Source organism: Pteropus alecto, unplaced genomic scaffold, assembly GCF_000325575.1.
Source record: "Pteropus alecto unplaced genomic scaffold, ASM32557v1 scaffold123, whole genome shotgun sequence".
NCBI classification, from domain to species: Eukaryota; Metazoa; Chordata; class Mammalia; order Chiroptera; family Pteropodidae; genus Pteropus; species Pteropus alecto.
In genome coordinates, this window is record NW_006433950.1 from 7900591 (window position 1) to 7917648 (window position 17058).

The window sequence follows — 17058 nt, forward strand, 5'->3', positions numbered from 1 at the left end:
TGGTGTGCTATCCCAGGTGATAAACATGCCCCGTGAGGGCCTCCCGGGCACTGGCGGCCTCTCCAGAATGGGCACTAGATGAGCCCAGCATTTGGCGTCCTGAAGAGCTGATGCATCCTTGCTCACATTCTCGCTTTCCTTTTCATTAACTTTTTCTTTTTCGGTACTATTTAGCAAGTAAGCGTTTTACAAGCATTTTCTCCTTTCAGCTTTGTGCCAGGACTAATAGGCATTTCGAGGCACACCCTAAACTGTCCCCATTTTACAGCCAAAGAGTCTACAGCTTTGAGAAAAGGATGATGCCCAAGGTACCAGCCAGGAAGGACAGGCATGGGGCACTCAGCCACACTGGTCCCAACGCAGATCCCTGAGTGAGCCCCTCTCCACGGGCATCTGATTCACAGCCGCCCTGGCTTTTCCAGGGCCCCCAGGTACTCAGGTCACTGACGGCCCAATGAAGCACTGTGAGGGCTCAAGTTCACATGCAAACTGCTCCATCTAACACATAAACTTTGCCTCCAATGTCTCTCGTGGGCATGCCTTCTCCTAGCCAGCATCCTCTCTGCCAGCCTAAAATGTTCCTCAGGGCCACTGAACAGATCTTTGACTCCGACAGTGAAGATCCTAAGCCCCATCTGGGGAAGAAGCTCCTGCTTCCAGGACCAGAGAACAGGAAGCCAGGGTCATGGATTCTAGGCCAAGGTCCTGACCGGATCCCAGGCTGCTGGCAAAGCCCAAGCCCTGGCACAGGCTTCCATCTTCCCTGGCAGGCCCAGGTCCCAGACACTTCGGATGGGGCCTGAAACTGAGGGACCCTGTTTTGATTGCTTTCTCTGCCTCCGATGCTTGCTCAGCCTCAGAGTAATCTTTGCGCAGTCACTCCCCTGCTCAACCACCTTCCATGGCTCCCCATTGCCCACAGCCTACCCCTTAAAATCAATACCTAACTTTTCTAGTTTTACCTTCTGCATCAAGAACCTAAGATTATCTGAAATGCCCGCCATTCTCCCTCTCCTATCTCCAGGCATTTGCTCCTTTATTCCCAAGGACCTACTCTGCCAGGGAGATGGTTGGTGTATATGGGTGGAAGGGAGGGCGGCAGCTGCTGCTCAGACTGTCCTCACAAGTATAGTGTGGGGCCAGTACAGCTGGATCTTCCCAGTTTTTGAGAGAAGCCAGACTCTTATGTAAAGCCACCTGATTTTTAAATGTTGGCAACTAATTCTAATTTTTTAAATCACTCCCTGCCCCAAACACAGACATCTGTGGGCTAGTTGGGACCCAGGGCCACTGGCTCAGGGCTTCCTCCCTGCCACCTCCATACCACAGGCCACTTTCAATCCACCCACTTGTCAAACCTAAGTATTCATTTTAGCCTTATCTGAAGCAATAAGATGCAATCACAGCTTCAATGTGCTCATTTATGCTTTTTTAATATCAATGAAAGTGTCTGTTGCTGTCGACTGATGGCCCACCAACCAACCCTTGGAGTGGGGAATGCGGCCAAGCCTAAGAACCACCTCTTCTGGGAAAAACTGTGTCCCATGGAGCCACCAACTGTGTGGCAGGCTCCAGGCTGAGGACAGCACAAGTGTCCTCACCAAGACTATCCTTCACGGGCTTTCCCAGGCTTCCGGTGGGAAGTCCTCCCGCTAACTAGCCTAAATGCCACAGGCTGCCCTTGGCCGACCTTCCCCTTGCTCTGGCGGAAAGGCGTTGGCCTGGGTCCCTGAGCGGCAGCTCTGAGACTGGCGGAGGTGACTGATTCCACCGCACCCTGCCTGGGAGCATGGGGAAGGGCAGGCGTCACTGTCCAAGGAGGGTGGGGAGTAGATGGCCACCCCTTTCCCCCAACAGGTCTTCTCTTCAGGACACCCTTCTCTCCTTCCATCCATCCGTCCGTCTGTCCATCTGTGCTCTCCCAGGCTCCCTTCTCCCTTGTTTCAGAGGCCTCCAGCTGCTGCCGGCCCTGAAACAGAGGAGAAGACAGAGGGTGTGTGGCTGGTGGACGGGCGGAGGGAGCGAATGAGCGAGTGCCTGAGTGAGTGAAGGATGGGGAGGCTGGGGGAAGGAGCAGGGAGAAAGAGGGGGCACTCATCCTCCAGCCTCTCGGGGTCACCCTGCGTCATGTGCCCCCGCAAAACATAATCCAAGTCCTAACCCCTGTTCCCTATGAATGTGACCTTGTTTGGAAGGAGGGTCTTTGCAGACATCATTAGTTAAGGGTCTCAGGATGAAAGGGGAGGGGTATGTGACAGACGCAGAGGGGAAGGTGGAGACCGGGGCACAGCTAGAAGCCCAGGGACACCAAGGAACCGCACAGCCAGGAGAGAGGCAGGGACTGTTTATTCCTCAGAGCCCCAGGAGGAACCAACCCTGCCAGCACTTGGATCTGGGACTTCTGGCCTCCTGAACTGTGAGAGAATACATTTCTGCCGTCTGAAGGCACCCAGTCTGTGGTCTTTTGTTACAGCAGGCTCAGGAAACTAATGCCGGTCTCCGGCCCTGGCATCGGGTCGCCCCATGGCTGCCCCAGCGTCCACCCCTGGCTCCCACGCTCCTGCACACAGGGAGGTTCCATCTACAGCTGGCTGAATCCCACCTCCCTCCAGAGGTGCAGAGAGGAGGACAAGAGGGGCCAGGGGCTGTGTCCTTGGAGCTCTCAGTGGCTCCCGGGGGCTCTCTGTTCCAGGGAACTTTTTTCATTCAGTTAACACAGCCCGACTGAGCAACTGCTACCAGGCCAGGTGGACTCTAGTCTCTACTCTGTGAGAACTTGCTTTATGACCTTGGGCATGTCTCTGCCCCTCTGCCTGCCCCAACAGCAATGGGGGGGTCCCTATTATGTACCCTCCAAGGTGGCTGTGAACTCCAGGAGACTGAGCAAGCCCTGCTCTGAGGCTGTCCCTTCACAATGTCATTACAATTATACAAACGCCATCACCCATCAGACCGGAGATCCAGTCAGCTGACCTGTCTGGGCTCCAGTCTCAAAGTGCTCGTAACAATCACCATCGGCCGAGTGGGGCTGGGGTTGGATGCAGCCTTGCAGACATGGCAAGGACCATGGTCCTGGGGCCTGTCCATGGTGAAATAAGGCCACCACCTACAGGCTCTGAACTCTGTTTTGCTCACCTCTAGCACTCATCACAGACCTGGCACATAGCAGGCCCTCCATGATCATTTGTGGGTGGATAGATGGATGGATGGACAGATAGATGGATGGATGATGGATGGATGAATGGGTGGGTGGGTCGGAGGGTGGATGGGTGGATGGATGGATGGATGGTTGGATGCCCTGTCTACTGCATGCCTTTCCAGAGGCCATGAAATGACCGAAGAGCAGATTTTGAGCCTGGCACATAGTAGGCTCTCCATGATCATTTGTGGGTGGATAGATGGGTGGATGGACAGATAGATGGATGGATGATGGATGGATGAATGGGTGGGTGGGTCGGAGGGTGGATGGGTGGATGGATGGATGGATGGTTGGATGCCCTGTCTACTGCATGCCTTTCCAGAGGCCATGAAATGACCGAAGAGCAGATTTTGAGCCCTAGCCCACCCCTCCTGGCCTCAGTCTGCCCCCCAGTCCCTGTGCAGTTGGATGAAAGGCAACATGCACCTCCCCAACCCAGCTACAGTAAGGAGATGCCTTCTCAACTGAAGGGAGCTGGAGTCTATGGGGTCCAGTTCTCCCAGGAGGACCCCATCTCCCTCGCCTCACCCCCCAACTGGGGACTCTGCTTAACCAAACTCACTGGCTCAGCTGCCAGGGAGCAGTGAGGAGCTCTCTCTGGGTGTTCCCAGTAGGAAAGGGGGCCCACTGACTTGGTCCCAAAAATGGCTTCTCTCAATGGAAGCGGGAAGGCAGGCCAGGTCCTTCCCCCATCTCCCCAGCCCCTAACGGGGCCTCCGGCCACCACCCGGCTCTGGGCCACGCTCTGGCTACCTGGCCAGGCTGACCTGAGGTGATGCCTACAGAGCACAGGAAACTCTGACTGTGCCCCCTGAGCACATCCGGGCCTGGCCAGACACCACCCACGCACGCTCACACCGAGCGCCCCTCCCAGAGACAGACACGAGGACCCACTGACATGTCACTTACTGGTCTGCACGTCACATGTCACAGGGGAATCAGGCTCCTGCATGGGGAGGAAGGGGAAAAAACTGCTGTGGCCTCCTCACTGCTCTCTCTACTACCCCTCCCAGCACATCAGGAGCAGGAAGCTTTTCCTCCTCCCCTGCGGGGACACCCACAGGAGGTCCCCTGGCGTCGGGCTCCAGTCTCTCCCCTACCAGGATCACACTTGGTCCCACCTCGGCTCCCTGCCCAGGCTGGGCCCCCCATCCGGAATGTCCTCTCTTCAGTTCTCTGTGCATGAGAAACCTCCTCCCACCCTCCCCCGCAAGGCTGTCGCAAAGTTCCATGTGCACGGAGGTCTCTCCTTTGCCAGCACCGCACCATCTCTGCCCCGACTCCATCCTCGGGGCCCCTCCTCCCTGTGAGGGCACCTCCACTGACTAACCGTTGCTGCCACCAGGCCCCCCTTTCCTCCTCTTGGAAAACTCCAAAGCTGAGCTTTCGCCGCCACCCGCAGAGGCTACATGAACTCAGGGCCGGGGGCTCGGCCTGCAGGGGAGGGGGCCCTGAGGCTCCCTGTCCACCTCCTACTGCAGCAGGACTAGGATCCGGGCCTCCCACTTCCCAGCTCTAGGTGCTCCCATGAAGATGTCTAATCGTCCCCAAGAGAGAAGGGCCAAAGGCCAGGTTCTTGGAGAGGGAGGGGAAGAGGTGACACGGGTATGTGGGAGCCCTAGGCTGTCAGGAATGCACACAGAGCCACTGGCTTTCTTGGAGCCCCACTTCTTCCCAGAACATTCCAGTCCTCTCTTGTGTCTGGGCCTTTATACATGCCGATCCTCTGCCTGAAGGGCCCTTTCCAAACCACCTGCCTTCACGTTCACCCACCCACTTCCTGCTCCTCCTTTAAGTCTCAGCCTGCAGGCCACCTCCACTGGGAAGCCTTCCCTGATGCTCCTGGAAGCCTCCTCCTCTGCACCCCACATCCTCTCCACTCCCCACCATGGAAGCACTTCCCCGACCAACCGTGACCTCCTGACAGGCAGGGCCGGGCCAGTCCTTTTCAGTCCTGTGGCCACAGTGCCTCAGAGAGTGTGTGAGCTGTGCAAACAGGCAGGCTGGGTGGGCTGGGTTCCCGCTGCAGGCTCCCTCTTCCTTCTGTACGACCGCCACCCCAGGGACACAGGGCAACCATCTCACCCTTGCCTGAGTTCCCAAGACCCCTCCTGCCACCACCCAGGGTCCCCGCTCTCCCAGCTCAGCACCCACCTGCTCCCCAGCCTTCCCACGGAGCACTGGCTGTGGCAGGGCCCGCTCCAGCCTGTGCAGGAGCCATGCCATCAACCTGCGGGTGGGAGAGAGTGATCATGTCACGTGGGAAAGGAGACCAGCGGCGGATCCCCTCTCCATGCCCCGTACCACCCCCTAAGAAACAGACGTCGAGCCTGCCAGAGGCAGATGAGAACCCAGACAAAGACCATCGTTCCCCTCCCTGTCCCTCCCAGGCAGGTGTCCGTCTACTGCTCAGACCCCAGCAGGCAGCTCAGGCCCCGCCAACCTCCACCCCACCCCCGGAGGTGCATTCAGGCCCCTCACACACGGCCAGGTAGGACCATGTGGCAGTCCCTACACCGATTTTAAATGCATGTGTCCTTTGGCCCAGCGACTCCATTGCCTCTGATTTATCCTATAGATTTACTTGCATGAGAGTGAAACGATGCCTGTACAAGGCCATTGCTTGCAGCAAAGAGTGGAAACAAACCTAAACGTCTACTGCGTGGTTACGTAAAAGCCGGTATATCCATATAATGGAGTACCACCCAGCTGCGGACCTGAATGTATAAAACCACCTCGAAGATACATTTTTAGGAGAAAAAAAGCAAGATGCAGAAGAGAATACATGATTTGCTATTGTCACATGGGTGTGACATGTACTCGCAAGTTTGTTTGTGCCTAGAAAATACGGGAAAGGAAGAGAAGCTGCTGATGCCATTGCCCTGGGAAGGGGCCTTGGAAACCCCTTTGAATTTTCTCCCAGGGGCATGTGTTACTTTTATACTTTAAAAAACCAGTTTGGTGAATGTTGGGTGTTCGGCTGGGGTGAGGCACTGATCTTGCTTCCCGTGGGAGGTGTGGCATTTAGGGGGGCTCACCTGGCAGGGTCTCCGGGAGGTGGCAAGGGGGAATCTGGGGTGCCAGGCTGGTGCTCTGGGGTCAGCTCTTCCTCAGGCTCTGGGGGCCCGGGAGTGGGCAGGGTGGGGCTCTCCAGGGCCTGTAGCACAGGCTCCGTTTCCAAGGGGGGTGCTGGGGGCTCTAAGTGGCAAGGGAGCGGGAGACTAGATGACATGGCAGGGCTCCATGTGACCCGTCAAGGACACAGGGGGCCAGAATTAAGGGGCCACTATGACTGAGTAGGGAGCCCCTTGGGACCACCCAACTACTCCTATCACCAGACAGACACAGAACTGAGGCCTGGGGTGGGGAAGGGACTTGTCTAAGGCCTCATAAGGCTATCCCAGGTCATTGGCCTCACGGCCTGGACCGGGAGGGAGTTCTAAATCCCCACCCCCCACCCAATAGCTGGCTCCCAGCAAGCCTTGAACCCCTCCATAGCCCGAGTGAGTGCTAAGGTCCTTCCCTGGGATCCCCCAGGTTCCAGTTGTACCCCCAGCCCAGCCTGTGACCACCCCAGACAGCCCCTTCCCGGGTCCCCTCTCTATACCTGGGCCCAAGGCATCATCTGCAGCAGGTTCATCTCTGGAGCCCTGGATCATAAACAAGGAGTGAGGGCACGGAGCAAAGCAAGCCCTGTATATGTCTCCCCTGGCCAGCTGTGCCCTGTCTCGTCCTTCCTCCGAACCCCCTGTCTCGCTTGCAGTCGCTCTTCCCATCAGGGACCTTCCAGGGAAGGGAGCACCCCCTCTGTGCGTTCCAGGAATGGGGTGGGGATAGACCATTAGAGTAGACAGGCCCTTCCTGGGACCCCAGAAAGGGTCAGTTTCTGGCTCTCCCTTTTCCTCCACTTACCTGGGAGGTTTTTGGAGGCTGAGGCAGCACTTTCTCCAGATTCTGCTCAAACCACCGGAGCAGCCTGGGCCCAGGCCTGCGGAGGGGCTGGTGGTCAGTAGAGTGGCCCGAAGGAGTGGCCGGCCACACTGTTCTGACTGCCTGCGGGGGTCCCAGGCCTTGACCGGCCCTTTCTCACACTCTCTCCCTCGGCACAATGGGGTTCTTGTGCTGGATAGTCTTCGGGGGGTCTTAGGTGATGAAGGAACTCCCACCAACCTCAGACCAGGCTCAGGAACAACAGCCTCAGTGTGGGCCTCCTGGACAGCAGGTGAGGGGCGGGCACTGCTTAGGGACCTGAATGCAGCAGCGGGGCTCCCTGTGACTGGGACCGACAGGTCTAGTTTCACGGGAAAATAAGCAGTGTAGTCAGATAGGGCCCCACTGTTAGAAGGGCCCATTTTTTAATGCTCTGTTGTTATAGTCTTAAACTCTGCACTGGGCCCCACAAATTATGTCACTGTCCTGGGGCCAACATTAGGTTCTGTGTTGTGCTGGGCACAGGGTTTAGGAGTTACTGACAAAAGCCCCTGAGCGTGAGCACCCTACTGTCTGAAGAATGAATAAGGGAAGGAATGAATGAGTGGGATGAATGGAGATGAATGCACGACTCTGGATTTCTAGGAGAGATTGCAAACTGGAGGCTTCAGGCTTATTTGGGAAGCCCACAGCGTTCTGAAAACTTTCAATTGCTTGGCATCATTTAAAACTAAGGATTTGACATAAAAACCTAAATGTCTAGTATCTCTTTAAAAACTGGAGGATCTAGAACCCACACTCCTGCAGGGCAGAGAAAACTGGAGCTGAGCAGGGCCCCTCCCCGGAGGAGAACACGGGCTCTCCCATTTGCCATAGTGCTCACCTAGCTGCCACCCGCTTTAGTCAGCTCTGAGCAGTTTGACGCTCTTACCAACTGTGAGGCTAACTCGGACATCCCAATGTCCCCCATGGTGGCCTAGGCCCTGCCTCTGGGCTCCACATGGCACCCGCCCATCTGTGAGGAGCCCATCCATGCCTCCTCCCGTCCTCAGGAGGTGGCCCCTACCTGGGGATCCCCCAGTAATCAACATAACAAACCATAGGTAGCACGAGGCCCATCATCTCCATTTTGTGTGTATGGGAAAAGTGAGGTACAGAGAGACGAAAGGTACGTTCAAGGTTACACACTGAAGTGGTAGTGGATCCTGTTCTCAAACACGAGGCTTGGACTCTGAACACTGCCCCCCACCCCACACACTGCAGATGAGGCTCAGGGCCTCCCAAACCAGCACTCGGGGACGGGGACTCACCCGGTGTCCTGTGCCCTCAGGGCCTCATTGGGTCCATCTGCTGAAGAAAGAAAGGTGGTGAGCAGCGAGAGGCCCGCCCAGAGCCTCCCAGTCACCCCAACTCAAAATCACGTTTGAACCCTGGGGCCAGTCAGATGGGAAGTCTCCCCAGGGACAGGGTGCGGCCCAACCCCACCACCCCCTCGGCCCTAGCCCTGTAAATGCATCCTGCCTCCTGGACGTACCTGAGTCCCCAGGGCTGCAGTGCCCGAGAATCTCTGCCCCTGCCTGCTGAGAGAGACAGACAGACGGACAGACATGGGCAGAAAGCCCAGGTGCTGACCTCCCACCACCCCTTCCCCACCGACCCTCAGCTCCCAGCCCCTGCAGTACCTGAGCAGGGCCCTCCAGGCCACTACGAACAGGCTGTGGGACGACTTTCTCCATACCCTTCTTGAGCCAAGTCAGCACCCAGCCACTGGGGCTGCAGAGGGGACAGAGGTGCCAGCCCACCCTCAGCCTCCCCAGCCTCAACTCGGTCGGGATAGCAGCCCACAGCCACAGAACCCTATCTTCAAACCTCTATCTCCCCCACTGTGAGACTTCAGACACGTCTCCTCCCCCCCACCGCCCCCACAACCTAGCGTCCCTCTCTGGAAAGTGGGGGACACCAACCCTTGGTGAGTCAGGCATGCCCAGTGCCATCCCGAGCCCACCCTATCAGATGCTCAGTGGGAGCAGTCAGTTCTCTTCATCATCCTGGCTCCAGGGGTCCCCGTCCTGCCCTTGGCTCACATCCTATGCCCCAGCAGGGTAAGATTTTCCCGTGGGGCACTCCTTGTGGCTGAAGCTGGTCCACTTAAATATGAAGGTCACAGGCTCACTGCCTGAGGCCAGCCCAGCACACACAGCACCAATGGTCTCAAAATATTTGAGCCAACTGGGAGATTTTGTGTAAAAGTCTGGATTTCTGGCTTCGTGGGAAAACCAGTGGAGCTGCATTTCCCCCACGCACTGGGAAACCTCTGGCCCTACCTCTGTTTCTCTGGGTCTCATTGCCCATTTGGCCAGGAGGCTCCCACTCACTGCCTGAGGCCCCTTCCAGCCAGCTCCTAAAAAGGTTCCAGCCTTTGCCTAGGAATGACTGTGGACCTGGGAGCAGTGCCAGACCCCATCCCCCAGTGGCTCCCTAGCTTGGGGGGCGGGGGGCTGGCCCTAAGGAGAAGGGCGGGTAGCACGGTACCTGTTCACTTCGGGAACCACAGCAACCTGGGACTGGACGGATGTGGGCGAAGTAGGGGTAGCCTTCTGGGTGTCTGGAAAAGAGTCTCTCACACTTTAGATCTGGAGCCTCTCAGAGGCCCATTTCTACCCTGTGAGGAGGTCAAGTCAGAGGCAGGGGAGAGGGGAGAACCCTGAGGGGGTAAGAAGGCTGGGGTTCCAACTCAGCTCAGCTAAAAAGTCCCCAGCAGCCCCCCCTTAGCTTTTCTGAGCCTCCGTTTCTGCATCTGTAAAAGGGGCATGCCAGCCTCCTCGTTCCTCTGCAAGGCTCTGAGGGGGAGGACATGGCCGCTCCACCGCCCGGCCTGCCAGCCTGGGTTCCCCGCACTCACCCTGAGGGCTTCGAGCAGTCTCAGCTACTTCCTCCCCTTCGAATGGCTCCTCGGGTGGCTGGTGGGTTCAAACAGGACCACATAAGCCCTCAGAGAGACCAGCCGATGTGCTCAAAGGAAATTTCTAGAGTAGTGCTGCTCAAAGGCTGGTGGGTGGACCAGTGTCCGTCTTCAAACTTACTGGTCCACAGGGAATAAGCAGTTTATACCAGAATGTCTATCAACACACTAAAAGTCTGACTGCAAAACAAATACCAACTGAACTAAGCAGTGTGTTTAGTGACATCGTATCTTTACATTCTAGCAAGCTCCTAATCTCATCCTGGACTAATAAGCAGTTAGTTCATGGATTCGCTACTTCTTCGAGTAGCTCTGTTCTAAACTCTAGAGGTTGGCAAACAATGGCCCGTAGGCCAAATCCAGCCTGCTGCTCATTTTTATAAATAAAGCTTTATTGAGACACAGCCATGCTCATTCATTGACATATTGTCTATGGCTGTTTTCACATGACAATGGCGGAGGTGAGTAATTAACAGAGATGGCATGACCCACAAAGCCTAAAATATTTACTCTCCTGTCTGTTACAGAGCCAGGTGACCTCCATGTTCCCTTCTGGTTCCAACTTTCTCTGCTGTGGATGGTCCATGGGGGCAGCTTCCCCCCGCTGGGAATTCCCTGACAGCGAGGCCAGCCTGCCCTTCCTTACCCTCCACTTCTTACCGGGGACTCATCCTCCAGCTCAGCCTCCTGGGGGGCTATTTCAGGCTCTGGCTCTGGTTCCAGCTGCATCACCAGTGCAGGCTCTGGCTCTGGTTCTGTCCTCTCCTCCTCCATCTTGGTCTTCTGAGGAGTCCCTGGAGGCTGAGGCAGCACCCTCTGGACCCAGCCCAACATCCTGACACCTGCAGGGGACAGAGTCCTTAGGCCTCTCAGAGTGCTCACAGTTGCTCTCACCATCAGGGGCCACTTTTGTGAGTTACACGTTTTCTTTTCCTCTCATATTTGAAAATATTTTGCAATTATATCTCCAGGTATTCGCCTTATAGAAATACTCAAGCCCACACACACGTGTGTAAAAAGAGGTGGGTCACAACAGTGCTAAAGCAAAATGCGGAAAACATCCAAATACCCATCAGTAGGAGACCGGTTATCAGAAAGCGCCTAAATGCTCACCTGTAAGAGGGGCAGGTATTAAACAAATTACAATACATCCAACAATGGAATATACGGAGCCATTTTAAAAAGCAGATCTATCTGAACTAACAGAAAGAGACGTCCATGCTCTGGACTCTAGTCATGAATAGATCAGTTAAACTCTCAGTGCCTCGGTTTGCTTGCCTGTACAGTGGTGTGTTTATAGTACCTACCTTGTGGGGGTGACTGAGAGGATGAAGAACAGTGGCTGGCACACACTGAGAGCTTCACAAATGTTGGCTGCGACCGTTATTTGGTGTCAAGCAAAAACACTTATTGTGAATATTGGCATTTATGTTCAGTATAATCCCATTATAGATTTAAAAAAATACGTTATAATATATAAATGGAAAATCTATTTTGTTTAATAGACCAAATTAACCTACTTTCATGATTTAAATATTTTTAAGAGACAGTGACAGTTTAACCCCTTTTAAATGGTTTACTGTAGCATTTCAGCCCTATCTTATATGGGTTCAATTTCTGGTATCATTTATCTTCGGGGGACTTGGAGCCCCTGCCCTCATGACTAGATCCCTGCAGGATGGCCTGGCCCAGCAGACTCCACACAGCTCAGTGTGTGCAGACTCCCAGGCCTGAGAAGGCCCTTCTGGAGCACTAACTAACGCGGTGTGACCCCAAGCCCCAGCCATGGGCAGCCGAGACGTTGACACAGGGCTTTTCTGTCCCTCCTCTACCAGGAACCCTGGCCCCAGGCTGAAAAGGGCAGGCATAGGGCCCAGGATCCCTGGGACCCCAGCACCCAGCTCCCCCAAGCCCCTGGCCCTGCTGCCTGCCTTACTCACAGCTCTACTCTCCACTCTGGCCTCGGGAGCCCAGCATCTCATATGAGAGGTTGTGGCGGGGACAGAGTTGTGGCTCAGTCTCCAAAACGGTAAACATGGGCCAGACGTGAGCACTCTGGTCTTCCACTTCCCTGCCGAGTCGAGGTGTAGATACAGGGATTACCAAGGTCGGCAGAGTCCCAGGTCACATTAGTTTAAGATGGCGGAACCAGCAGCCCCACAAGCCAAAAGTGAGCGAAGTGCTCTCCACCTCATCCTCGTTCTCACCACCTTTGGCCCAGTCCCAGTAAAAATGAGTGTTTTCATCACCTCTTTACCGCAAAGGAAATGGAGGCACAGAGAGGTCAGTAGACTAAACGAAAGGAACACAGCCAGTGCGCGGCCAAGCCGAGTTGATACCCAGGTCTGCCTGTCTCCAGAGGTCCCACATCTACGCCCGACGGTACTGGCATCGCTTCTTCTGTGAGCCAGTCCTGCAAACCCTCTCACGGCAGGCAGCAATTCTGGCTCCTGATTCTGAACCTTCTGGAAATGACTAGGGAAGCTTTCTTCACTCCCGAATTGTCTTCTTCCTCCAGACTCAGCCCAATGGAAACTTTTGCACATCCCTCCCATCTTTCGGCCACGTCCCTGCCAACTCCGCTTTGATGAGGGTGGCTCAGGTAGGAAGGAGGTCCTGAGAGAGGCAGCCCAGGACAACGGTGGTGCCTGGACTACCAGCCTTTCAGAATCGTCTGGGGAGCTGGTAAAAACACAGGTTCCTAGGTCCCTCTAAAGCCTCTGAAGGACCTAGAACCTGCATTTCTACAAGATGCTCCTGAAGATTCTGAGGCACGCTAAGGTTTGAGTCCCACCAGCAGCGTAGGAGAAGGAAGCCTCAGGTTTCCCAGCCTGGCCTGTTTCTCTAAGTCTTAACACCTTGCTAGAAGAACATGGGGATCCCATCAGCAATCCCACCGAGCCGCCACCTTATCCTGAGTTACCTGCTCAGATGCCGACCACCAGCCAGAAAGTGCCTTCTCCCTCCCACTAGCAGCTGTGGCCTCTCAAACACTGGGGATTAATTGCCTGCACCAGACAGGGCCGTGTGCAAAGGATTAGCAGGTGCCAAACAGGGGTGGGAGGTGGCGGTGGAAGAGAGGAGGTCGATGCCCAGGGAGCCAACGACAACTCCCCAGGGCCCCCAGGGAAGGAGCCCCGGGTAGCCCAGGTTTGGGGCACCACGAGTTGTTAGGGGATCTGCCCAGGTACGAGGGGCCCGGCTCCCCACCTGTCTTAGCCAAGTCGCAGAGTGGCTGGTGGGACAATGACAGCTTGGAGCCCCATGTGGTTCTGGGAGACTCCTCAAGGTGGCAGGGTCATGTAAACTGTCAGTGACAGTGGCGGGAGCCACCCCCCAGCTCTCCGGCCACAGCTCCGGGACTCAGACAGATTCTCTCTGGTCCAGGGTCTTCTGCAGCTGGGTGAGGCCTCGGCAGCCCTTGCCAGAATGGCTGTGGTCCCAGGGCTGGGCCTTTAAGAGGGATCCAAGGACTCACAGATGACTGACTGCATGTGAGCTGGCCCCCAGAAAGGACACGGAGATCTAGAGAGAAAGGACAAGGGGAACAGAGGTCCGGTGAAGAGGGGCTCAGCGAGGTGACAGGAGCTGGGTGAGGAGTGGGGTAGAGGGATGGTCAGCGAAGGGGCCGGAAACTGACTCGATCATCCACAGCATTTCTTGAGCTCTCCCTATGTGTCTGGCAGCACAGTGAGCAAGGCAGGCACGGGACCTGCTCTCACGGAGCTTCCGTTCAACGGAGGAGGCAGAAATAAAGCAGGTTAAAGATGAATAAAGAAATATTGCAAATTATGCTGAGTTCTATGAAAGAAACAGATGGGACAGAGACATGTGTGTAGCGGTGGAAAGCAGAGACTAGTCAGGTCTCTACAAAGAGGTAGTTATTTGAGCTGAGACGTGAAAAGCAAGATCCGAGTGAATGATGTTCCAGGCAGAGGACACTGCACAGGTAAAGGTCCTGAGGCTGGAATGAGCTCGGAGGCACCTGAGGAACAGAGAGGAGGCGGGGGGGAGGGGAGAGTGGTGGGAGATGTCCAGAGGAAGGCCAGGACAGATCACATAGGCCAGGAAGCCATGCAAGAAGATCGGTTTCAGCTGACGGACCGTGGAGGCCCACAATGGTTTTGAGCAGCAGCCGAACATGGTCTGTGCGGCTGTTGTGTAGTGGGCGGGTGTGGGAGCAGAATACTGGTCAGGAGGCTGCAGAGGCATAATCCAATTTGTGACTGGATGACCCCCGGGCTCCTTCCTAGACCAGACTTCTGAGATGCAGCCCCGCAAGGCAGCTGGTGTGGGAGAACATTCTTTCTTCCAGAAAGACTCGACACCAATGGCGAAGCTCAATGAGGCTCCTGTCCCTCCTCTGTAAATCTACCAGGCCGCAGGGGGTCAGGGCTCCTCTCCATAGCACCTCTAGCCAGGCCCCTGGCTGCGCCTGGGCCTGCAAGTGATGGCCTAGGTCATCAGTGATAGCCACCCTTCCTCTGGCTGGACAGCGACCAGTGTAGAAATGACGGGACTTGGACTAGGCAGGTAGCAGTAGAGCCAGAGAGAACGGGAAGGGGAAGGAAAAGGGAGGTGTTGAGGGGACTCAGCCTGGGCAACTGGGGGTCAGGTGGTGTCATTTACCAAAAAGGGGAAGCCTGAGCCTGGGGTGTGAAGAAGAGTTTTGGGGGGAAATCACAAACTCTATTTTGTTAAGATGTCTGAGAGACATCCAAGTGGCAATGTGCAGTAGGTGGTGAGGAGTGTGTGTGTGTGAGTGCATGTGAGTGCATGTGAGTGCATGCGTGTGTGTGTGTGTGCGCGCGTGTGTGTGCGTGCGTGTGTGTGTGTGTGTGTCTGGAGCTTAGGGAGAGGTGGACTAGATATAGGAATGTTGGAGGCATCAGCTCAGCTCGTAGATGATGCTTGGGCCGTAGGACTGATGGAGACCAGCCAGGGAATCCACCGTAAAGAAAGGAAGAGGACCAAAGATGGGACCTGGACTCTCTGGCACACTTTGAGGTTGGGAAAAGGAGGAGGAGATAGGATAGGAGTCTGAAGTAGCCGCTAGTGAGGGGCGAAGAGAAGCAGGAAGCGGGGTGTGCTGTAAGCCAAAAGGGGTGAGTGTGCTGAGGGGGAGTGGCCATGTGGGACCACTGTGTGAGCGGCGTGAGCGGAGGCTGGACATGTGCCCCTTGGATTGGGCAACCTGGAGGCAGCGGAGCCCCTGGGGAGCGGGCAAATTCAGATGGGCCCGGGTGAAGAGTAACGGGGTGCAGAATGAGGAAAAGGTACAAAGCTCAGTCCTTCCCCCCCCAGTCTGGATGACTCGCATGTGTATGTATAAGCATACAAAAGTTCAAAATTAGCCAGATTAGCCTGCCTTGTCTATGGCTGTAAACACAGGCGGTAAAACTATAAAGAAAAGCAGCGGTTACGCTATGTAGCAGGCGAGCAGTTACCTCTTGCAGAGGGTTGGGGGTTGTGCCTGGGAAGGGGTATGTGGAAGCTTCTAGGGGCTGGCAGGGCCCTGCTTCTTGCTTTCATTAGCCAGTATCTATTTTTAAAAACAACTTTATCGAGGTATAATTTATATGCCACAAAATACACCCGTTTTAAGCCAACACCCAGTGATTTTTAGTAAATTGCCTTAGCTAAGCAACTAGCACCATCTAGTTTTAGAATGGTTCCAACACCCATCACCCCAACAAGCTCCCTCGGGGTTGATGACAGTCACTCCCCATTCCCACCCTCAGCCCCTGGCAACCACTAATCTGCCTTCTGTCTCCAAGGATTTGCCTTTTGTGGATATTTTAAATAAGTTCATCATACAATATGCGAAGTGTTTTTGTGTCTGATTTCTTTCACTTAGCATAATCACCCACTTTGTAGCATATATCAGTTCCTCATTTCTTTGGCATTCCCAAGAGTATTCCATGCTCCAGATACACCATAGTCTGTCTGTCTGTTCACTTGTCAATGGACACTTAGGTGCCTTCAACTTTGGGGCTATAATAAATAATGTGAACATTTGCGTTCCAGTCTTTTTGCGGACATACAGTTGCATTTCTCTTGGGGAAATTCCTCGAGGTGGAATTGCTGGGTCATATGGTGAATTTATATTTCTCTTTTTAAGAAACTGCTAAACTGTTTCTGCAAAGTGGCACCCCATGTCTTGACTTGCATGGTAGTTACACGGGGTCTCGCTTTATAAATTATTGGTTACATTGCTTATTTATACTTTTTCTGTATTTTGTTATATTTTATAACTTTGAAAGAGTTTAAAAAATAAATTTGGGGTGCTGAATGGAGTCAACTCTAGGAAGGTTTTCCAAGACAGACTGGACTTGGGGCTGCTGCTTCCGGGCTGCCTGGAGCACCATAGGGAACCAAATCCTACATAATCTTACGAGCTCGGTTCCTGGGCAGGTGTATGCAAAGCATGTGCCAATAAATGAGAACAGGCTAGGTCCTCCCAGGGTTTCCTCACCTGGGGGGTCTGTTTCCAATGGTTGTGACCAGAGTCGTGGGCATTCCCCTGGGCTTTGGGGTGCTGGGCTTAGGCACAGGTGACCTTCCTTTCCTGGGAAGGAGGGATGGAGGCTGTGGGCCCACAGGGGGCTGGGGATGATGTATCACCTGCTAATCCCTGTCCTGCTGAGGCCACCACTCTCCCTGATCTCCTTACGCTGACCCTGGATACTGGCCATGGCTAATCTCTGCCGCTGTAGCCCCAAGGGCTGGCGGGCAGGGCAGTGCCCTCTTCCTTGAAGTTTGCAGGTGGTGGGGGAGAGCCCTACCGGCTCACAGACACCACCTCATAGCAGGGCCTAGGATCCTGGCGTAACACAGATGGGAGCCTTGAGGCCCAGAGAGAGACAGTAACTAGTCTAGGGTCACACAGCCTGCTCTGGCCAGCCCTGGCATGGCCACTGCCAAGGCTCCCTGTCCGACATTTCCCAAAGCCCAGGAGACAGCAACT

The 17058-nt window shown here is 55.0% G+C and overlaps 1 protein-coding gene across 1 annotated transcript in view; it reads right to left on the bottom strand.

Annotated features, from left to right (window-relative positions):
• The window catches only part of CNGB1 (cyclic nucleotide gated channel beta 1), a 62956-nt gene extending 52031 nt beyond the window's left edge, over positions 1–10925 (bottom strand). The window contains exons 1-11 of the mRNA XM_025044603.1: positions 10752–10925; positions 10032–10089; positions 9662–9734; positions 8812–8902; positions 8664–8706; positions 8440–8479; positions 7112–7187; positions 6807–6849; positions 6238–6397; positions 5354–5429; positions 4109–4145 (exon numbers count right to left, since the gene is read on the bottom strand). Of these exons, the coding sequence (XP_024900371.1) occupies positions 4109–4145; positions 5354–5429; positions 6238–6397; positions 6807–6849; positions 7112–7187; positions 8440–8479; positions 8664–8706; positions 8812–8902; positions 9662–9734; positions 10032–10089; positions 10752–10925 (871 nt within the window). The remainder of the gene's footprint in view (positions 1–4108; positions 4146–5353; positions 5430–6237; positions 6398–6806; positions 6850–7111; positions 7188–8439; positions 8480–8663; positions 8707–8811; positions 8903–9661; positions 9735–10031; positions 10090–10751) is intronic.
• Positions 10926–17058: the final 6133 nt, after the last annotated feature.